The sequence below is a fragment of the Penicillium waksmanii genome (genome assembly GCF_028829765.1).
Source record: "Penicillium waksmanii strain IBT 27052 chromosome Unknown utg000007l:1.0-4314555.0:1.0-4317578.0, whole genome shotgun sequence".
Lineage (NCBI taxonomy): Eukaryota > Fungi > Ascomycota > Eurotiomycetes > Eurotiales > Aspergillaceae > Penicillium > Penicillium waksmanii.
The window spans coordinates 798,111-819,601 of record NW_026643253.1 but is presented as its reverse complement, the minus strand read 5'-3'; the positions used below and the strand labels follow the sequence as shown (position 1 = coordinate 819,601).

The following is a 21,491-nucleotide window of genomic DNA, read 5'->3' as shown; positions in this document are numbered from 1 at the left end:
TGCATCCTGCAACAAAAGCCACAGCACGCCCAGTCCAAGCCCCAAGCATAACGAATCAAATCCCTGCCAAAATATCAACAATTTATTGGCACCGCAAGACGCGATCCTCCAACGGCGTACGAATTCTTTCAATATTGTGGCGCGGAGCAGGTCCCAACTGCGAACAAATACTTGAGAGGTGAGTAGTTGCCAATGGATCATAGCGTAAATATGCCGATTCTCAACAAAAGCGTCTGGTCAATATCGGCAACGCACAGCCATGGATAATCTCTCAGTTGGACAGTGATGTATGCTAGATTCACGTACAAGCATGTAACCTAGGAATTAGAATCGAGCCTCAGGTTCTCTCATGCAGACACAAGTACATACAGCAAGGGTCTATCGGGGCTATAAAATATCGTGTCCCCGTCCACTAGTATGCAGAAACTTCGAAGTTGTACTAGGATATGTAGCCCTGGAGGTAACCTTGGGGAAAAAACGTTCAAATCTCGTCTGGTTTGATCAAGTCATTTTTTACTTTGGTTTAAATTGCGACTACGCGTTCACTGTCATAATATCATGTCCAACCAAAGCATCGCCGTGGTAGGTAACCAGAATGCGCTTCGACACTGTCACGCGCAGCCAGGGTGTAAGACTAGTACGATCTCGCAAGCTCGTGCATATTAGGGTCCTGCTATCCTAATAGGGGAGATTCTTACCCTCGATTTGCCAGACATTGTCCAATACATCCATCATCCATCTATATAGACTGCATAATGTCCGGGACTATCCTATCTCATCACAAGTTGTATGGGGGTCCTCGGACCCCACCCTCATGATAAGCAGTACCGCCCTCTCCTTTTCCATTGATATAAAAAGAACCTCCCACCTACCCGCACGCATCCTTGTGTATTGTCAAATGTCATGATACCGTTGGTCATATTAGAGAGTGTCTAATTCAAGCCTTTTGTATTGGTTTACAAAGTCTTCAAACAGCTTGTTGAAAGCCAAGAGGTCCAAATGGTTCAGGAGTTCCTTGCTATTCTCCTGTTCCACATAGCAAAGCATGTTGTGGATGTCCCAGGTTATAGCCAGCAGGTACCCCAACTCAGATTCCCTAAAGACCTGCTCGCCCGTATCTAAGTCACCAGTCTCCCGGTTCCACTGTTCGACATACTCCTCGCAGAAGCGCCTCTTCTCCTCTTCCGTATAAGGCCTGTAGCTGGCCGTTGTGCCGTCCTCGTCAACCCACCTGAATACCTTTTGCATAAAGTGTCCACCAATATCAATGCCTCGGTAGTTTCGAAAGACGAACTCAAAGTCTATTAGGACGACCTTGCTTTCTCCTTGTTTGGGGTTGTTCTTCACCATCACGTTCGTAAATGGTACATCGTGAATGCACCATCCTTTCTTCCCCCCCTATTGACTCCAGCCTTTCTGTTACCCGCCTTATATTCGACGCAAAGTCGTAATCAATGAGATCATCCATGTTAATACCTCTTCCATAGAAGAGGTTTTTAAGCTTATGCATCTTATGATACTTTTTAAGCCCCCCTGGTGATGACATCGTAATAAATCTGAACTGGTTTCTCCTCCAGTTGAGTCTTCGTGGAATGAAAAGTGGCATAACCTCTGGCCACATCGGCTCGGATGCTTGCATCTTCCACATCTTCAGGCTCCAAATTGCGTGCATCCAGAAACTCGTCGACCCTTCCCAACGTGCCGTCCTTTGTCTGGAAGAACCCGTAAACCTTAGCACCGAGGCCTGACTGACCATAATCGTGACATAGCTGTGCCTCCTCGAGCTTGTTGGGGACTAAGTCCTTGAACACGTCGATTATTTTGTCGTGTTCACTGTGGAGTTTGAGGAGAACTTTGCAAGGTTCTAGATCCGCATCGCCTTCAATCTTTGGTCGTTCTATTACATAGTTTTGGTTTGCTCCAGCATTTCTTTTCACAACCAGTGTTTCTGGATCCGGGATTTGCCAGTTGTTAGTAGCAAACATTTGAACGATATCTTTGATGGCAGTCTTAGCCAATGGGCCATCTCGAGGCAGGGCCACGGAGACGATTTGACAGGTTACCATCCCGTCATGGAGGTTTGGGAGGGTAAAACGCTGAGAATTCGGCTTTGGGGGAAATGATTGCAGAAAAAGAGCCAAAAAGATGTTGAGAGAGAAGGAAAATATCAGCGGCGTAGCGAAAAGAGGAGCCAGTACTATTCTTCCGCATGTGAAGATTCCCCAAGTGTGTGGTATCTACTGTGCCAATTTAAAATCGATTGCCCCGTCCCATTGTGAGGGATTCTTTCGTCAGTCGATTGGCATGAGCCAGAATGAGTCACCCTTTGTCATTTCTCACGGCCAAAACTCCAATACTACCGTGCTTAGCTAATAGTCTAATAGTGAAAGTTGTGGCATCACCTTCGGGACACACTGTAAGCGCACAATATTAAGATGATACAATAAGAAAGTTTGCCAGTTGTTCAATTGCTATCTTAATGCCACTAATAAAACTGCGAGAAGGGCCTTCATCACTAGGAGCGGGAATGTTTGCCATTAGGACCTTGGAATGAACGGAAATGCTTCTGTCTTGGCGGCTTCCCGAAAGCGTTTAGCGTGTTCGGCGTCCTGAAAGAGCCTGTGGATACATATAAAAAATTGTATAAGGGAGAAGAGATAATAAATGAAGACTTCCTAGAGAAGGTGGTATGGCGCTTTTTGTTTCTTTCGATTTGTGGCATCACAATGAAGGCAAACAACTGCAGCGACTCATCACCTCCACCATCAGCGAGAACCAATAACAGCCCCTCGAGCACGTCCTTGAACGAAATGGAACAAGACTGCGATTTAACTTTCCCAGACGGTGGCTGGCGCGCATGGGGCGTTGTTCTTGGCTCCTGGTGTGCGATGGTGCCGTCTTTTGGACTCATGAATACGATTGGTGTGTTTGAAGCATGGCTGGCAGACCATCAATTAAAAGACTATTCGAAAGCTTCCATAGGCTGGATATTTAGTCTTTATATATTCTTCCTTTATTTTGGAAGTATCCAAGTTGGTCAGAATTCCCGCTTGAATATTTTAATCTCCTTTTTCCAAGTTAATACTTAGCAGGGCCTATTTTTGACGCGCATGGGCTAAAGCCTTTACTGATTCCTGGGTGTGTCGGACTTGTCGCATCATTGATGGTTTTCAGCGTGGCAGAAGGTGTGTTTACTCCACAAAATCGAGCTTGATTCGTCAGGTCTAAGGCGTTTCTTTTCTAAAAAAAATCAGAATATTATCAATTCATGCTGGGGTTCAGTGTTCTTGGCGGTATTTCATCGTCCATGGTTTTCACACCTAGCGTTGGTTGCATAGCTCATTGGTTTCTTCGACGCCGTGCTTTGGCTACGGGAGTAGCAGCGACTGCTGGAGGAATCGGAGGTATTATTTTCCCTGTTCTGGTCTCCAATCTCGCTGGGAGCCTAGGATTCCCATGGGCCATTCGAATCGTTGGCTTCATAAGTGTTCTGTTCTGTTCTGTGCTCTCTCTGTGGCGCTTTTGAGAACCAGAGAACCTTTATTAAATCCGGTACAGAAAGGGAAGATTGATATCAAATCTTTGAGTGAACTCCGCTTCTCATTGTTGACGGCTGCCATCGTTTTAATCGATTTTGCTCTACTGATTCCGTTGACTTATCTACCTTCATATGCTCAATCTCGTGGCCTGGGTGATTCTTTTGCATACAACCTATCACCTATTCTGAACGCAGCGTCAATATTAGGACGGATTGTCCCGGGATATTATGCTGACCGATTTGGGCGTTTTAATGTGATGATCGTAACGGCATTCGTCTGTTCGGTGATTACTTTCGCTCTCTGGCTTCCATCCCAGTCCAATCGCGCCGCCATTTTGGCGTACGCTGTGCTTTTCGGATTTTGGAGTGGCTCTGCAATTAGTCTCTCCCCTGTTTGCGTTGCGCAAATTTCCAAAACCGAAGATTTTGGAAAGCGTTATGGTACTACCTATTTTCTGGTCAGTCTGGGTACCCTTGTTGCTATTCCAATTGCTGGCGAACTTTTAAAGGTTCAGCCACCAAATGGGGGATTGGATAACTATTATGGCTTAATTGTCCTTTGCGGGCTGGCTTATTTTTTTGCATGTCTTTTTTTTATTTTATCTAGAGCTGTGAGCGTTGGTTGGGGATTCAAGGTTTTTTAGTGTTTTACATTAAATGTTGATGGCAAACTCGAGTCCACTACTTTTGAACGCTGATATTAACATTCCGGGATTACCCCCTTAATAAAACCTAGTATCTCTTGGCGGTGAGCTCGTGAATCACATGAACTTGAAGGAGTGTAGGCGGTTGCGCCAGTTTCGGAACGTACTAGTAGTGTACAAGCTATGCGAACTATACAAAAAAGCAATATGATCCATTGACTATGTATGACCAGATGAAAGAAGATGCGATGTGCCAACCTCCAGACGCCGCAACAACCCAGCGGACGCATTTTTCGAAATCATTAAAATACAATAAAGAGAGAGATAGAGAGGAAAAGGAGATAGAGTCAAGTCCATATCAGAATTACCGCACCGATACACCCGACCGGTCGGTAAACATCCGAGCGGCAATGTTCATCGAGGCCAGCTCTTGGAACAGAAGCTTGGCGGCATAGGGGATGTGTACCTGCGAGATACGGTGCTTGTTGTTGCAGAGACGGCACTCGAATAGACCCTTCTTCAGTTTCCTGTTCACGTGGTTAGTGGATTGTCTATATATCGGGGAATGAGCTGAAAGGGAAAGGGGGAAATATGGACTTACGCAATGGGGGTCATCAGACCGCAGTCGTCGCAAATGTGGACACGGAAAGGATCCGAAACGTCGAAGAGACGCTCCTTCAAGAATGCACTGGCGCCGTGCGCAATCATACAATCACGTTCCATCTCTCCGAAACGCAGACCACCGTCACGGGCACGACCTTCAACGGGCTGGCGGGTGAGAATCTGGGTAGGACCACGGGCACGGGCGTGAATCTTGTCGTCGACCATATGGCGCAGACGTTGATAATAAGTGGGACCCAGGAAAACCTGCGCAACCAGCTTCCGACCGGTGTGGCCGTTGAACATCACCTCGAAACCGCGAGATTGGTAACCGTGCTCACGAAGTAGACGAGAAACCGAGTCGACAGTGACATCGGTGAACGGAGTGGCATCACCCTCGAAACCACGCAGAGCTGACACCTTACTCAATTGACACTCGATCAAGTGAGCAATGGTCATACGAGAGGGAATGGCGTGGGGGTTGATAATCAGATCAGGCACAACACCCTCGCGGGTAAAGGGCATATCCTCTTGTCGGTAGGTGATACCAATGGTACCCTTCTGACCGTGACGAGAGGCGAACTTGTCACCGATCTGGGGAATCTTGGTGGTGCGCATACGGACCTTAACGAATTTAAGATCGTCATTTCCGGTGGAGATCAACACCTGATCAACAATACCATTCTCGGTACTTCGCAGCGGTGTGGACACATCGATCTTGGTGTGGGCCTTAGTACGCTGACCAAGCTCCTCTGCGTCGGCCGCCAGAGGTGCGGTCTTTCCGATGATGATATCCTCTCCGGAAACACGAACACCGGGAGCGATAATTCCATCATCATCCAGCTTGTCGTAGGTACCCTTGCGCATACCGATGGTATCGGAGCGCAGCGGCTTCTCGAATCGTTCGACAACCGTCAAGCCAACCATCTTCTCGGAATCGGTGTATGTACGGTAGAACAGACTGCGGAACAGACCACGATCGATACTACTCTGGTTCATGATGACGGAATCTTCTTGGTTGTAACCAGAGTAGGTGGCAATGGCGACAATCGCGTTCTGTCCGGCGGGCAGCTCGCGGAAACGAAGGAACTCCATTGACCGAGTGGTGGCCAAAGGCTTCTGCGGGTAGTAGAGAATATTCGCCATAGTCTCCATACGCTGCGAAAAGTTGGTCAAGAAAACACCCATGGCCTGCTTACCCATGGCAGACTGGTAGGTGTTACGAGGCGACTGGTTGTGATCGGGGAAAGGAATGATACTGGCGCAGACACCGAGAATCATACTGGGGTGGATCTCACAGTGAGTCCAGGTGTGTGCGCGCTGGCTCAGAATGGAACGGACTCGCTTGTTCGGGTCACTGGTCTCGTCCACGGGCAGTGCATAGCCAGCCTGGAGCTGCTTGGAAATCTCCAAATCTTCAGGCGTCATGACAATCATAATGGTCTCTTCTTCTTCCGCGTCCACGTATTCAACTGCACCGGACCGGACCAGACCCTCCCATCCGAAGTAGCGCTCCCGGCGCTCTTCCACGTCCATATCAGGGGGTAGGTCCTTGTCCTGTTCCAGCTTATTAATGTGCTCCTTGTTGAGAATCAACGATCCAGCGTTCTCGCTCTTCGGGTCATTGTCAACCACAAACAATGGACGGCACACACGACCAGTATCGGTGAAAATCTTGAACTCTCGCTCGCGGATATCCCGAATCAAACTGACTTCGTGAGAAATCATGTTTCGTCGACGAAGAGATTGCATGGTGTTGACCAGATGCGATGGGTCACGGTGGATACCAACCCAAACACCGTTGACGAAGACCTTTGTGGCATTCGGTGTCACTTGGGGCTCGAACTCTTCTAAAACTTCCATATTTCGCTGAATCATGAAGTCAATGATGGGCTCACTAGGAGTACCAACAGTGATATAGCACATAAGTGCCAAATTCTTGACAAGACCACAAGCCTGTCCCTCGGGTGTTTCTGCGGGACACACCAAGCCCCAGTGGGTGTTGTGAAGCTGGCGCGGTTTGGCAATCTTACCATCACGACCAATAGGTGTATTGGTACGGCGCAAATGCGAGAGCGAAGAAGCGAATGTGTAACGACTCAGCACCTGGGACACACCGGCCTTGGCGCTAGCTGCCTTCTTTTGTTCACCCCAGTTACCAGTGGCAAGGGCATACTTCAGACCACCTGTCAAGGTGGCAGCCTTGAGACCAATGTTCAAGTAGATCTCACGGTTGGTCTCAACGCAGCGCTGAACGTAACGCTGCAAATCGCGAGTAACACGAGTGAAAAGAACACGGAAAAGGTTGGCAAGAAGGGGACCACCCAGGTCGAGACGCTTCTTTCCGAAGTGATCACGGTCGTCAACGTCGCGGCGACCGAGAGCACACTGGAGAAGACGGTGAACCATATAACCCAGGAAGAAAGCCTTGCGAGTTTCACTACCCTCGCTCTGCGAAATGTGAGGCAGCAACTCCTTCTGCATAATCTCCCGAGCGTACCGCACACGGCGCTCGTGGTTCAGGTTTGACTGGGATGAGCCACGCTTGGCAATGAAATCCAGAGCAACCTCTCGGTCTTGAATGACGAAACCCTCCTCAATACACGGCTTGAGCATCTCCAGCATCGGGGTATCATTGCGGTCGTAGCAAATGTGGTTGAGGATATCTTCGTCAGAGACAACACCGAGGGCTCGGAAAACAACGACAATGGGGATATCGGACTTGACGTAGGGGAGGGTAGAGCGAATAGTTGGGCCAAATCCACCCTTGGCGCTGTCACCCTTGGCGAACAGCTTGAGCGCGAGCTGGGAGAGGAGCCGAGATCCCTTCTCAACGGCACTTCGAATTTCGGCGACGTAGGGTGTCGGGCTCGGAGGCGCCTTCTTGAAGACCTGCACGATGTTTCCAGCACTGCGCTCCTGCGCGATCAGAACCTTTTCACTACCGTTGATGATGAAGTAACCACCGGAATCGTAGGGGCACTCGTTCCAGGCGTAGAGGGACTGCTCGTTCAGATCCTTCAAGATACAGTACTTGGACTTCAGCATGATGGGCATCTTTCCGATGAACACTGTATCCTCTTTCCTTTGTTGCTCAGGAAGATCCTTGGTCTCCCATTGCAGGTATGTTCCACGGTTCTTCCGATCCTCGTCGGGCTCGGCCTCATCCTCATCGCCATCACCGACCATGCGCTCTCGGCCTTCCATGATTTTCTTCGAGACGTTCAGATACAGCGGGCTGGCGTAGGTCAGGTTTCGGAGGCGGGCTTCCTGCGGCAACATGATCGTTGTCGCACCGTCACCTTCTGTTACTGATGGTCGCGAAAGCATGATGGTTCCGAACTTGAGTTCATAACGGCGAACGACGATTGGGTCGACTTCGTCTTCGGCGGGTGGGAGGGTTTGATCGAGAACCACTTGTCCTTGTTCCTCCACTAGCTCCTGCATGGTCGAAGAGATGAATTCATCGAAAGAGTCGAGCTGCTGGGAGACGAGACCCTTGGTGTCGAAGAAGGAAGAGATGACGGACCAGCAGTCCTCGGAGGTGATTCCCTCATCCGCGTCGTCGTAAAACTCATCCTCGTAGGCTTCGTCGTAGTCGGCCATGGTGGCGATGTGGTGAGAGCTCCCTGGTGCGATCACCAAGGAGGGGGAGGTAAGAATGGGGAGATCGGGGTGACGAAAGTGAAAGGCAAGGAAGCCTCAAAAGCGCAGGGAGGCGCGTCGGCCGAGGAAGGCAATCTAGCCCGTGAGAATTCACCCAACGCGCAGTCCCACCTGTCAGTGACTAGAAGCAGGATACGACGGTCGTCACAGGCAAGCGAAAGGGATGCGACAGTGAGGGGGTTGGAGGGATGCAGAGATCACCGATGGCAGTTGAAGACTTCAGTTGATCTCTAAGCAATTCGAGGCTCCGCTAGGTTGGGTCACGTGCCATGGATGTTGATATCACGTGATATACACTATACAGACGTGATACACACTGGAGATGGTTGACTGGGATCTAGGCACCGACTGAATAATTAATTCCAAGTTAAATACAGGTTTAGTTCCATCCAAGATGTTACTATTCACTTTCATTGGAAGACTTTGTACTATTTTCCCAGTGTTAGACTCCGAGGAGCATTAGTACCTTCTCAATCCTTGGAAGTGACCTCCGAGTCCGCGATAGTATATATTCCCCTTCCAACTTGATCCTAACAGAAAGTTTTTCCAAGGCAGGTATTTTTGTTTTACTCAATTAGCATAGTAGCTACTACTGGTAGGTATTAGGACCAGCTTCAAATAATGGTTCAAATGGTTTCAACTTGGTTCACTGATGTGTTCATTGGATTTCAGTGGATCATCAAATACTATATTACATTCCAACAGCTAATCTCAAACAAACTGCAGCAAAGTGCTGAGCATATCCTTAAAATCCTTCTGACCGGGCTCTCCCTCGTCAAGTCCCTGAAGTTGTTCTACGAATCAATAGAGTCAGCACCGAACCAAAATACTCTCCTCTCCATATAGAAACACAAACATACCTTGCAAAGTACCGCGAACCAAAGACAAATCCTCGTCCCGGTCTGCAAGAAGCGCAACAACCTTCTTCTTAGCACCGTCATCTTCAGCAATCAGCCATGCCAAAATGACATCGATGGTCTAGAATTGATTACCATTAGTACCGGAAAAATTCTTTAAAAACCAAATGAAAACCACTGCACTAACCTGCAGCGAGAAGAGTCCCGAATCGAGTCGACGTGAGAGCCACTCGCCTGCCATATATTCTTGATCTTCCTTTGAATAGTCCTTGCGTTCCTTCTCAATAGCTTGTTCAACTGGCGAGACGCGGGCAGCGTACTCCCGACGTAACTTGATCAGTTTACCAATCTTCTCATAGTCCTTCTCCATGAACTTGGCCAGTGTGCGAATACGCGGTGCCGACCCACCGGGCAAAAGCCGGAGCAGCGAGGCAAAGATGCCCAGAAGATGTTCGATATTTTGTCCCTCTTGCTGTGATGGTGTAAGATTGGAGACGAGGCTAGGGTAGGCTTGGATTGGATGCTGAGTCTTTCTTACCTTTTTCATAAACATGCCGAATACTGTTCGGAGACCAGCTGCTTCAATGAGTCGCTCGCACGCAGGACCGCCGCCGATTCCGCCGAAGGCGTGGTCGAGAACCCGTAGAGCGCGCGGCTTGCTGAATTTTCCTTCTTTCAGCATGATCTGTGCTAGTTCAATACCCTCCGCTTCAATGAACTTGTCCTTCCCCGAGTCTTCGTCCACAAGGCAGATGAGGCAATCGAAGAGATTCTCCACAAATTCCTCCTCATCCGAATCCTTCTCCGGATCGCGTTTCCGGTACTGACTGAGAAGTTGGAGGATGAGGTCGATGCCATCAAGACCGATGAACCGTTCTCTGTTTTTGGAGGATGATTGCAGGAGAATCGCCAGGATTTCTGCAGAGTATTGTTTGTTTTGGGTTACGGGGGATTCCTTCTGTTGGATGCGGGATAGAATCCAGGGGAGGATTGAAGCGTCTTGTCCGATTTTCTCCGCGAGTGCGGTTTGAGAAGCTAGGTTCTCCATGACACCTTGCAGAAGTTAGTGGGCGCTGACTTAGCGGGAGACGGAGACATACCAAGAATGTAGTAAACACCTGCCCGATCAGTGTCGACATTTTCATCTAATCGAGAGAGATTGGAAGCCAACAGCTCAATAAGATCGGCATCTATCTATTATATTGTTAGCTTTTATTATCGCAGCACATATTATAGCACTTACCATCGCATTGACTAGGGCATCCCATTGCTCCTGTTGGGCCTCCACGTCCTCATCTGTAAGCTCGCTGATGATTTGGACAACACCAATCGCGATATCTGCATTTTCGTGTGCGAGGAGCGAGATCAAGGATCCGACACAACCCATCTTGGCGAATTCCTCATAAAGTTCTGAATGTTCGGACAAAATCGACAGTCCCTTGATCTCAGTGTCGAGGTCGGCTTCCGAGGCCATGAATCTGCGATACGATTACATCAATATACCCCTGCTCCAGTTTTATTCGATACAAATATTCAACCTACTTTTGAGGATCATTCTCGAACTTGGCTCGTAGCTCGGCGTTCTTGGAGATCTTCTTCTCAAAGTTCAGCGCAAATCGGCGCACCCACGTCGTATCGAATTTCTCAGGCGCAGCTTCGTCTTCCTCTTGTTGGTCGATGTATTGCATTGCCTGTGCCGTCTTTTGTTCCATACCTCCGCCAAAGAATCGGCCTTCTTCGTCGTCTGGTACGTCATCTTCGAAATCTGGAGGCAGCTCGGGGCCGGCCTCGTCATCGTCCTCCATGTCGTCCTCCACCATCGGTTCCTTGCCCTTTCCTTTCACGTCGCCATTGGGATCGGTCTTTGCTGCCTTGTAGAGCTCATCTTGGGTATGTCGTTAGCACAGAGTTCGTGGTAAGTCGGCGAGTGGGAGGAGGAGGAGCGTACTAGGATCTTGGACGGGTTCGAACTTGCGCTTGGAGCTCCCGGAAGCGGACTGTTTGAATGGGTTAGTGATACTGCGGCGATTTGAGGTACATAGGTTGTATATAACTGACCTTGAAAAGCTCATCAACGCTCGTCATAGCTGCGGCGTGATGTGTTGGAAGGAGATGGTAGCGTGCGCAACGCTCTGGGGTAGGAGGACCACGATTGATCGGGATAATCAGGGTCGCAAAGAGGAAAAGAATAAGAGCGCAATTCCACTAAACAAACGCCCTTGGCCAGGGAAAGGGCATATAGTTATAAACCGAGCAAATGCAAGTTCGTCGCGAAGTCGCGCAAAAGAATGCGGGCGGCGGAAGGAACCAACCACGCAGTCCGCAGATTTCTCGAACTCCGCCGAAGTCAACTCAACTTCACCACTCAACTTCAACTCTCATCAATAACTCCAACTACATTTCCACCTCTACCTCCATCTCTTCTATCCTACCGCAGCAATGGCCCCCAACCGTGTCGCCCTCTCCAAGAACGCTGGCTCCAACAAGAGCATGTTCAACACCGTCTATGACGAGGCCACCAACCCCGAGAACACCACCATTGTCCGCAGCCTGATGGTCTTCACTGTACGTGCAGGGCTTCCCTCGACCTCAACTTCGACCTCCGCTTGAGACCATCCAAACTGACCGTTTCTTCTTCTTCTAGGCCGGTGTCGCCTTCCTCCACAGCAGCCTCGGCGAGCTCCTCCTCCCTCCGTAAGTTGCGCCACGCCGCGCCGCCCGCACCGATGCGATGCGATGCGATGCGTCCATCGTCGACCAGCCGTCAGAACGAAACCGTACTAATTCATCATCACAGTATGTAAAACATTATCCCTCGAACCTACCGGATGAATTGTCGATCAATCCCATCCGTTTTCTCTGGATTCCATGAAGCATATTGGCGTCGGTTGGGGAATCGTGCATAGGCATCTCTCACTCGATTTTCTTCTGGATCTTTCTGTATAATAGCCTGTTGGACGGGGCGTATGTTGCTGAGAACTATATGCGTGCCCTGCTCATTTTGTCATGAATACCAATCTCGATTAACTACTGTTTCTTTCATCTGGTGGATAGTACTAGTAGGGTTGTATGTAGACCATGCCTTGACCCGCGATGGGGAGTTCGCATCTACTTTGGAAGAATTTGATTTGGTCAAGATGGTCACGGGATGATGGAGTTCGCATATGAGTTTCACATCATAATTCTCCACTCAACTTGGTAGCTCTTCCACGCCGTCCACATTCTCTACCAGGAATTTCCGACCACCCGGAACCAAATCAGTGATACCAGGAATGGCATTCTCGCAATAAAATTGGAACTCGGATGGAGTGCACAACTCCTTTCCAAGAGACCCAACCCTTTCAACAGTAACACCATGTTTAGTCCTCTTCTCCGAACCTTCCACCTTTTCCCCAACCAACCATCGTTCATCTATAGTCCCGAGATAAAGATCCAAAGTATCTGTTTTATCTTCAGATCGCCATATCAACGGACTCCCGCAGTTACCGCAAAACCCTCGGAGTCGCCGGGGCGAAGATGAGTATTCTTTGTAGGTGGGAAATGATGATAATGCCGGGACGATTTGTTCAGGCGAAATAACCATAAATTGGGTTAGGAGGCTGGCTGTCCATTTACGGCACATTGTGCATTGGCATGTTGCCGACTGTAACAACCTTCTGGTTAGATTTCAACTTGCATTTTGATGTGACTAGGTTTGTCCTTGTCTGGCCACTTACTGGTGGTGGCCATGGTGTGTTCTTGTCAAACAGAATCTCGTACTTGATGGATTGGCATAGACAGCCCCCCGATATTTTGTCTGGCTTGGCGCTGTCGTGAGACATTTTCTTTCCTGGGGAAATTCAAAATTTTGGAAATCCATATGAGTTTTGAGGGGAAATAAAAGGCATATTGCGGGGAAATGCCAGTATGAACCCGAGTATAAATGTAACTTGAACCTAATGCCGTGACGATGATAAGGATGACTCATTCAGCGCAAACAGAGTCGAGGTATTCAACATGCTTTAACCCATTACTACTACCTAACTACAATCTCCTAGTACGGTGCACACAATAGTATTTCCTCTCTTCAATGAGTATTGAAATAATACAAGTGATACTATTTTGGTGCGACTAGCGATACTATACTACTTGCTGCAAATAGGGTGAAACGAGACTAAGCTTACCTTAGTTAGAATGGTGGTTCCACTAGCGAATGCCGGTAGTTATAAGACACGCGTTGCATCACGAACCAAAAACCAAATACTAGAAATCTCTATCCAGGAAAAGAAGATAAGACCATACCAGAAGCTGCCCCAGGGTGCTTCCTGAAGGTTTAGATAATGTCGGCATTTGAAAATCGCTTAGTCAGTTTGCGTTGCAGGGCTTGGCACGATCATTTGCTCAAGCGGCAATGAAAGTGTCAGTGGCTGTACTTGACGACTAGCTACTATATGTGGTCATCTAAACTACTAGTAAGATGGTGTTAAGCTAGAGCCATTATCAATTTGGTGGCTTTTCACGTCTATTTCTCAATCAGTGAACGAGCAAATTCTTTGTCTGTTGTTCATTGGTTCTATAAAATTCCTCTCACTCGTGGTAAAAAGTATAGGCTAACCCAGTTAGGGCAACAAGCCACATGGCGCCCGGAAAATTGGAATACTCGCTTAAGATTGGTTACGGTTCTCATGCTACGCTCGATGACACTTCCGTGGGGGCAAGTTGATTCCAAAGTTCAATCAGCTTAAGGAGGTGCTAGCGTTGAACTTCTATCCTATGATTGGCCACCCAAATCACTCAACATATAGTCTACTACTACGCGAAGGAATCGCATCCTCTTTTTAGCCCTGGAGCGAGACACCTTGAATATGGAAGATGCGCGATTAACGAGTAAAAAGAAGCACTGGCGAAATTATAAAAGGGCTATGCATACCACTGTATTTTGTATTTTTGGATAGTTTATTTCTTCCTCCCGCTTCACAAGAGAGTGCCTCTTATCTCTATAATGGCCAATTCGGGAACCGCCCTGCGCTGGAAAATTGGTGACGAAGAGGCAGTGGATGAGATCTCAGCGGAGAGAAAAGACACTGAGTATGATAAAGACAAGGAAAAGAGGCTTCGTCGGCACTCAAGCTCGAGGACGATTGATCCGAAATCTGCAATTCCTATTGAATATCGGAGCCTGTATTGACCCCCCCATCGTTACTTTATGGTTATCCTAACATTCGGCTAATGGATTGGTATCAGTTCGTTCGAGATTGAGGATGAAGGAGAGAGAAACAAACGATTTAAACGCCAGGCAGAAAATGATAAAATGGTCGAAGGTAGGTCTCTCTTTGCTTTATCATGATGAATTATAGTTGGTTAACGCAGAAGGTAAAAGAGTGGCGCAATATTGAGTGGCACACCTTATCCGCGGAAGAAATTCAAAAGCGTCTCGATGTAGATGCATCGCTTGGAATCTCCAGCGCCTCTGCTAAGGAGCGTCTTCAGAAATATGGCGCAAACAAAATCTCTCCGCTTCCAAATTCTTGGTTCTGGAGGATTCTGGGCTACTTCTTCAAGGGATTCGGCTCGATTCTTATGATCGGTGGTATTTTGGTCTTCGTCTCGTGGAAGCCGCTGGGTGACCCACCAGCGATTGCCAACTTGGCTCTTGGTATCGTTCTCATTGCAGTGTTTTTCATTCAGGCCGCTTTCAACGCGTGGCAGGACTTTTCATCCTCTCGAGTGATGGCCTCCATTACTGCAATGCTTCCTGAGTCATGCCTCGTTCTCCGGGGTGGCTCGCGTGTGGAGATCTCGGCTACTGATCTTGTTCCGGGAGATATGTTGATCATCAAGGCTGGGAACAAGATCCCAGCAGATATTAGGTTTATTGAAGTTTCGCATGATCTGAGTATCAACAGATCAGTTATCACCGGAGAGTCGAATCCAATCAAGGGCAGTACTGAAAGTACGTCTGACAATTATCTTGAGACAAGGTGCATTGGACTTCAGGGAACCCATTGTGCCGCTGGTAATGCACTCGGTATTGTGGTTGCTGTTGGCGACTCCACGATTTTCGGTCGAATCGCGAAATTGGCAGGCGAACCAAAAACTGGTCTAACAACAATCGAAAAGGAAGTTTTTCGCTTTGTGGCTCTGATTTTTATTATCATGGTCACTTGGATCATCGTTCTGGCTGCTGTCTGGTATGTTTGCTGTGTTCATTTATCTGCTGCCCTATCATAGCTGAAATTTTTCAAGGGGCGGCTGGCTTCATAAAGTTCATCCCGACTATATCAATGTGCCGACGCTTATTGTGGATTGTGTGAGCGTGGCCATCGCTTATATCCCCGAAGGTCTCCCCATCGCCGTCACAGCCAGTTTGACTATCACTGCAAATATCATGAAGAAGAACAAGGTTCTGTGCAAGTCGCTCAAGACTGTTGAGACTTTGGGTTCTGTTACAGTTATCTGCACCGACAAAACAGGTACACTGACCAGAGTAAGCATCGATCGTGGATTGCGAGCAGGGGTGTACCTTGATGCTGACATTTTTATAGAATCGCATGGCTGTTACCGATTATGCCGTGCACGTAACGAAATCTATCCTTGATTCAACAGGCGAGCACACAGCGGCCAAACTGAATGATCCTGTTCTTCGACAAGTTCAAGCCGTCACAGGTCTTTGCAATGCGGGTGAATTTGATACTGAATCGGCGAATGCTCCACTTAGCGAGAGGCGTATCTTCGGTGATGCCACAGACCAAGCCATTCTGAGATTTTCCGAGAGCCTGGGATCTGTGGCTGAGCTTCGCAAATCCTGGCGAACACTTTTCACCCTTGGATTTGACAGCAAGAATAAATTCATGATCAAGGTGATCAAAGCGGCCAGTCCAGAGGCTCCGACTCTCGTTCTTTCCCCTAGTGAGGCTGGGAAATTTCACTCCAATGATGTGTATGTGTTCCGATCAGCCTATAGCTAGACATAAATTAATTCTTTGCAGGCTTTTCACTATCAAAGGCGCTCCCGATATTTTGATTGAGCGGTGTTCACAAGTGCTTTGTCCAGAAGGCGAAGTAAAATCTTTGACGCAGGCTGATCTTGCCGCCTTAAAGCGCTTGAAGGACGAATGGTCTTCTCAAGGCAAGAGGGTCATTATGCTAGCTCGCAAGGTTCTCGAAAAAGACACGATATTAGCCAGTCCTAGCTCTGTGGAATTTGAGACTCAAATGCTTCATGAAGCTAGAACCGGTCTTACCCTGGTCGGAATGGTTGGATTAATTGATCCGCCACGATCTGAGATTCCAGAGGTCTTTCGGGTGCTCCGACAGGCACAGATACGGGCTTTCATGGTTCGTTTGATAATTCCACGTTGATGGAAAACCCCATCTTACTAACTATATGATACAGGTTACTGGCGATTTCGGACTCACGGCCCTTGCAATTGCCCGGAAATGCAACATTGTCACCACTGATTTCGTCCACGATGTATCCTCTCTTTCTAAATCTGCCATCTCAGATGAGAAAGAAGGATTGATATGCCAATCTGCCTTGTCAATCAGTGGACCAGAGTTGATGACTCTCAACGATCATCAATGGGACCAGCTGTGCAAGTATCCTGAGATTGTCTTCTCTCGTACTACCCCCAATCAGAAGCTGCGGATTGTGCGTGAGCTTCAGTCAAGAGAAGAGATTGTCGGAATGACAGGAGACGGTGTGAACGATGCTCCCGCCCTTAAAGCAGCTGATATAGGAATTAGTCTCGCCAGCGGCTCAGATATTGCCATCGAGGCTGCCGATATGGTGCTGCTCGATTCGTTTGCTGCGATCGTTGAAGCCGTGCGCTATGGGCGTGTTGTTTTCGACAACCTCAAGAAGACGGTGGCCTATCTTCTACCGGCTGGCTCATGGTCTGAGTTCTGGCCTGTGTTCTGCAATCTGGTCTTCGGAATTCCTCAGATTCTTTCTTCCTTTCTCATGATCATCATCTGGTATGTTATCAAAACGGAATGATCTTATTCGTATTGCCGAGCTAATTCATTTTGAAGTTGTTTCACGGACTGTGCCGCCGCTGTAGCATTGGCATATGAGACCCCAGAAGCAGATGTTCTGTTCCGACCGCCACGCCATCCGAAAAAGACACGACTCGTCAACTGGAAGTTAATGTTTCATGCTTATGCTTTTATTGGCATGATTGAAACAGCTTTATCGTTCACCATGGCATTCTGGTACCTGGAAAGGAATGGAATTCATTTCTCAGATCTTTGGTTCAAGTTCGGAGAACTGCCTCCAGGCGTGACGGAAGACTATTATACGGCCAAGGTCAATGAAGCAAGTTCGATATACTTCATTAATCTTGTGGTCATGTAAGTGCCTCTAAAGCTCCTTGATCCTCCTCTTTGCCGACGATTAACAATTTCCAGGCAATGGTTCAACCTGATGGCGGTACGAACGCGTCATCTATCAATATTCCAACATCCTCCAGCGTTCAATAAGCAGACCCAAAATCTGTATTTATTCCCTGCGATTGCATTTGCACTGGGAATCTCGGTCATTTGGCTGTATGTCCCCAGCTTGCAGGTCGTTCTAGATACTTCGGGTATTCCTGCCGAGCACTATTTCCTCCCAGCTGCGCTTGGCATCGGGCTATTGTGTCTAGATGAAGGGCGAAAGGCTGCTGTTCGTCGTTGGCCTAATGGTGTTCTGGCAAAGATGGCTTGGTAATCCCTTCGTGTAAGGACTGAACCTTTGTGATGGCTGGTGCGGATTCGGAAAGGGAAAACCCCCCCAAAAATGTCATCGTGCTTTTAGGTACCTGTGAGAATTATGGCGAATCCATTCTGATTACGGACCTAGAATGCTATCATGGAGGATCAAAAATATGATGATTTATATATAGAGAGGAAAGAGGCGACCCTGTGGCATCTTGTCTCAACATATATGCCCGATATAACTTGCTCTAACTGTATGCTGCCACGCGACGAAGCTTCACTGACATCGAAGCTAATTGCTGATTCTTAAACACCTAATATACATAAAAAAACATTGTGGACACCTTATAATCAAGGCCAACGTCACAGGATCCTGCATCCCAAAATGCAAGAGGTACATATAAGCTCACCGTTGTTACACATCCCTGGCCCGAATGGAAATATCTTATCTAGTACTACGTACAACTAGTAGATGTCAAAAATTCCCACAATCTCAATCATTACTCCACGGAATTACCCCAGGGTCAGGTCGCCTGAGGATCCACGTAAGCCTCCACAAAACCCCACATCTCCCCAGTTCCGAACACCGCCTTTGGCCACTTTGCCGTCTGTGGCCTCGCCAATTTCCATGTCGATCGCATCCAAGACCTGCGGCAGTTGGATTTCACTAGCCGCCCTACCGAGACCTCCGTACGCTTTACTCCGTACGGCTTCCTTCAACCGAGCAGGCATGCAGAGCCCCGCTTGAAAGCCATGTCTCTGTCCCCCAATAGCAATGCGCTGGCCCTGAAGCGCAAACTGCAGGGCGCGGACAGTCGTTTCGAGCCCGGAAAACGCCATCATCTTCAAGGCTACGATCCACAGGCCCCATGGCTCTCCGAAGGGAAGCAGCACAATGGCTGGAGTCGGCTCGGCCACCCGGCCGTGCAAAACTCATTGCCACTGGCCAATATGGTCTCTGCCGTGCAGGACTTGATTGACCCAGACTTTGACCCGTTGACGGCTATGTTGGATGACGAGCCTAGATTTTTGAAGCCGTTGCCACAATGCATTGCGCCGGAGGATGTCGAGTTTCTACGCTTTCGTGGTGCCTTGTCGATTCCGGAGAGTGGTTTGCGGAACGAGTTGCTTCGGTCGTATATTCAATGGGTGCATAGCTTCATGCCAGTGCTAAATCTACAAGAGTTTTTACGATGCGTCGCTGAGAATGACCCTAATGGGAATGTTAGTGTGTTGCTTTTTCAAGCTGTCATGTTTGTTGGCACGGCATTCGTCGACCTTCAACATTTGCAGGATGCGGGTTATTCCACTAGGAAGGATGCGCGAAATGCATTCTTTACCCGATTAAGAGTATGATACTTCTCGCAATAGTGGGGAGCTTTCTATTAACATCATATTCGATAGTTACTATACTCCCTCGATTGCGAAGAGGATCGCATCGTTATCCTGCAGACAGTTTTGCTGATGACCTACTGGTCTGACCCTTGGAACAGCCTACAGCGCGATATCTGGGACTGGATCGGAGTTTGCAATATACAAGCGCAGTCGATCGGATTAAATACAGACCCCTCATCAGCGAGAGATATGGACCAAAAAACCAGACGATTGCGCACGCGAATTTGGTGGTGCTTATATTCTCGCGATCGTCTCATAGCCATGGGAATGCGACGACCACTACAAGTTAATGAAGGCACATGCAATGTCCCGATGCTTAGGATGGAGGATTTCGACTTCGAGCCATTTTGTCCATCTGCGGTCGCTCAATTTCGCTGTCGTCAACTTGAAGATGTCTCGCATCAAAAACGACTGGCAACGATGTTCATTGAGAAAGTGAAGCTTTGCCAGTGCATCGGGAGAGTATTGTTCGCACAATATGCCCCTTCACAGCGCCAATTTGGTGCGACGGATCGTACAACTGTCACGATTGTCCCCAGACAAGCTTCGGAGTCAGAATTTACGCGATGCAGCCAGAAACTCGATTCATGGCTAAGTTCGTTACCGAAAGATGCCCAATTTATCCCGGCATCAAAAAGCAATTTCCGCGATGGTGAAGACGTTCTGCTTCTACATGGAGCTATGCTACGTATGCTCTTCCACGCCACAACCAGTTCCCTCCATCGACCATGGGCGGCAAATTCGAAGGATCCATCAAAGACCGGAGTGGAGTGGCGTGACGCTGCTCGTAAGAAAATGCATGACGCGGCTGCTGGCATCACGCATATCATCCAGGGCCTGAACCAATTGAATCTGACGCGATTCCTGCCCCAATCTGGCGTAACGGTTATTCTCCCCGCTGCAGTTGCCCATTTATCAAATTCAATGTCAGACAACCCGGCTGTACGTGAGAGCAGCATTTCCAACTTCCACCGATGCATCAAAGTTCTGCACTGTCTGAAAGATATCTACCCAGCGGCCGAAAGCGAGTTCGCGAATCTCGAAGCAGCCATAAAATTGCGTTCTGGAAGTGCCAACTCAAACACATTCTTCCAAATCATGCAGAATAACTTTGACCCCTCACCCTCACCCACCAATATGAATCCACCAAGGAGACCAAGCATGGCCGAATCTATCGCAACGCCAATGAGTCAACGACATGAACAGAGCAGAATGTCAGATACTATAAACACAGCGCAGTCTCGTCAACGAACACAATCTACATCCTCCACACCTCGACCCAATATCCAACAACACCAAAGACGACCCAGCGCAGTGACGCCCATGAACGAATTCCCAAACCTAAACCTCAACGCCAATCACACTGACCAGAATACTCAACACCAACGCCGCCCCTTCCCAAACGACTTCGACGACCATTTCGCCGTAACAGAAACTAACCTCAACCCATCCGCCGATAGCCCCTTCAACTTTCTAAACATCGACTTCTCCACCTTCCCAAATTTCGCCGAACAACCAAGTCAAGATATCAACCCCTCCCCCTCAAATAACGACCTGGAAGGCATGGACTGGACGCAAGCACTATTCAAGGGCTCGTTAACAACATCCGATCTCGAGAAGGACCTTTTTGGCGAATCTAGTGCGAATGAGAATAGGAGGACGCAAAGTGTGCCGAATCACCCGGGCGAAGGTCAGGAAGAGCGGGATCTTTTCCCTTTCGCTATGAAGGATGATCATGGGAGTCGGCACCATTCTGCTAATCATGTAAACCCTGGTATTACGGGGGATTTGGATCGGGATTTGGGATTTCAGACTGGTGATGAGATGTTCTGATTGGCTGTGAGTAGTTTGTATGAATGTGCAAAGGCGAGCAACCTCGGGCTTTTATTTGATGTATTTATGGCCTTGCGGCCTTGCGGCCTGGTGACTTGTATTTTTAGGGTGCTTCATCCCGGTGTTGAGGCGAATGGTCCCGGATTTGTGACTCCGCGTTTGCGAAACGATATACTATATGGATATTTTGGGCTATGAATTAGGTATGAGATAAGACTGTTGATAATGGTACAGAAAAAAGGAAAACCACAGAGTTCCTTACTTTACAGGAGTTTTTCAGTA

At 48.3% G+C, this 21,491-nt stretch overlaps 9 protein-coding genes across 9 annotated transcripts; 4 read left to right on the top strand and 5 right to left on the bottom strand.

The window, feature by feature from the left end:
• Nucleotides 1-921: 921 nt before the first annotated feature.
• On the bottom strand, nucleotides 922-1,510 carry N7481_007161 (uncharacterized protein; the record flags this gene model as incomplete). The annotated part of the gene is made up of 2 exons (XM_057266380.1): nucleotides 922-1,398; nucleotides 1,424-1,510. 2 exons carry the CDS (start codon nucleotides 1,508-1,510, stop codon nucleotides 922-924), a joined length of 564 nt encoding a protein of 187 aa, XP_057120581.1.
• A 13-nt stretch (nucleotides 1,511-1,523) lies between these two features.
• N7481_007160 (uncharacterized protein) lies at nucleotides 1,524-2,066 on the bottom strand (the record flags this gene model as incomplete). The annotated part of the gene is made up of 1 exon (XM_057266379.1): nucleotides 1,524-2,066. One exon carries the CDS (start codon nucleotides 2,064-2,066, stop codon nucleotides 1,524-1,526), a length of 543 nt encoding a protein of 180 aa, XP_057120580.1.
• A 660-nt stretch (nucleotides 2,067-2,726) lies between these two features.
• Nucleotides 2,727-4,182, top strand: N7481_007159 (MCT family MFS transporter; the record flags this gene model as incomplete). Its single annotated transcript, XM_057266378.1, has 4 exons — nucleotides 2,727-3,036; nucleotides 3,093-3,185; nucleotides 3,255-3,502; nucleotides 3,559-4,182. 4 exons carry the CDS (start codon nucleotides 2,727-2,729, stop codon nucleotides 4,180-4,182), a joined length of 1,275 nt encoding a protein of 424 aa, XP_057120579.1.
• Nucleotides 4,183-4,546: 364 nt separating this feature from the next.
• On the bottom strand, nucleotides 4,547-8,388 carry N7481_007158 (DNA-directed RNA polymerase II subunit RPB2; the record flags this gene model as incomplete). Its single annotated transcript, XM_057266377.1, has 2 exons — nucleotides 4,547-4,709; nucleotides 4,784-8,388. 2 exons carry the CDS (start codon nucleotides 8,386-8,388, stop codon nucleotides 4,547-4,549), a joined length of 3,768 nt encoding a protein of 1,255 aa, XP_057120578.1.
• A 771-nt stretch (nucleotides 8,389-9,159) lies between these two features.
• Nucleotides 9,160-11,390, bottom strand: N7481_007157 (beta-catenin-like protein 1; the record flags this gene model as incomplete). The annotated part of the gene is made up of 8 exons (XM_057266376.1): nucleotides 9,160-9,242; nucleotides 9,309-9,426; nucleotides 9,493-10,358; nucleotides 10,406-10,499; nucleotides 10,549-10,783; nucleotides 10,848-11,190; nucleotides 11,254-11,302; nucleotides 11,364-11,390. 8 exons carry the CDS (start codon nucleotides 11,388-11,390, stop codon nucleotides 9,160-9,162), a joined length of 1,815 nt encoding a protein of 604 aa, XP_057120577.1.
• Nucleotides 11,391-11,744: 354 nt separating this feature from the next.
• On the top strand, nucleotides 11,745-12,003 carry N7481_007156 (uncharacterized protein; the record flags this gene model as incomplete). The annotated part of the gene is made up of 2 exons (XM_057266375.1): nucleotides 11,745-11,870; nucleotides 11,950-12,003. 2 exons carry the CDS (start codon nucleotides 11,745-11,747, stop codon nucleotides 12,001-12,003), a joined length of 180 nt encoding a protein of 59 aa, XP_057120576.1.
• A 492-nt stretch (nucleotides 12,004-12,495) lies between these two features.
• N7481_007155 (uncharacterized protein) lies at nucleotides 12,496-13,034 on the bottom strand (the record flags this gene model as incomplete). Its single annotated transcript, XM_057266374.1, has 2 exons — nucleotides 12,496-12,830; nucleotides 13,022-13,034. 2 exons carry the CDS (start codon nucleotides 13,032-13,034, stop codon nucleotides 12,496-12,498), a joined length of 348 nt encoding a protein of 115 aa, XP_057120575.1.
• Nucleotides 13,035-14,286: 1,252 nt separating this feature from the next.
• On the top strand, nucleotides 14,287-17,994 carry N7481_007154 (cation-translocating P-type ATPase; the record flags this gene model as incomplete). The annotated part of the gene is made up of 9 exons (XM_057266373.1): nucleotides 14,287-14,465; nucleotides 14,529-14,609; nucleotides 14,642-15,475; nucleotides 15,531-15,771; nucleotides 15,830-16,224; nucleotides 16,274-16,622; nucleotides 16,681-17,261; nucleotides 17,319-17,636; nucleotides 17,694-17,994. The coding sequence occupies 9 exons, from the start codon at nucleotides 14,287-14,289 to the stop codon at nucleotides 17,992-17,994; spliced, it is 3,279 nt and encodes a 1,092-aa protein (XP_057120574.1).
• Nucleotides 17,995-18,453: 459 nt separating this feature from the next.
• On the top strand, nucleotides 18,454-21,209 carry N7481_007153 (transcription factor domain-containing protein; the record flags this gene model as incomplete). The annotated part of the gene is made up of 3 exons (XM_057266372.1): nucleotides 18,454-18,526; nucleotides 18,559-19,331; nucleotides 19,386-21,209. The coding sequence occupies 3 exons, from the start codon at nucleotides 18,454-18,456 to the stop codon at nucleotides 21,207-21,209; spliced, it is 2,670 nt and encodes an 889-aa protein (XP_057120573.1).
• Between the last annotated feature and the right edge of the window lie 282 nt (nucleotides 21,210-21,491).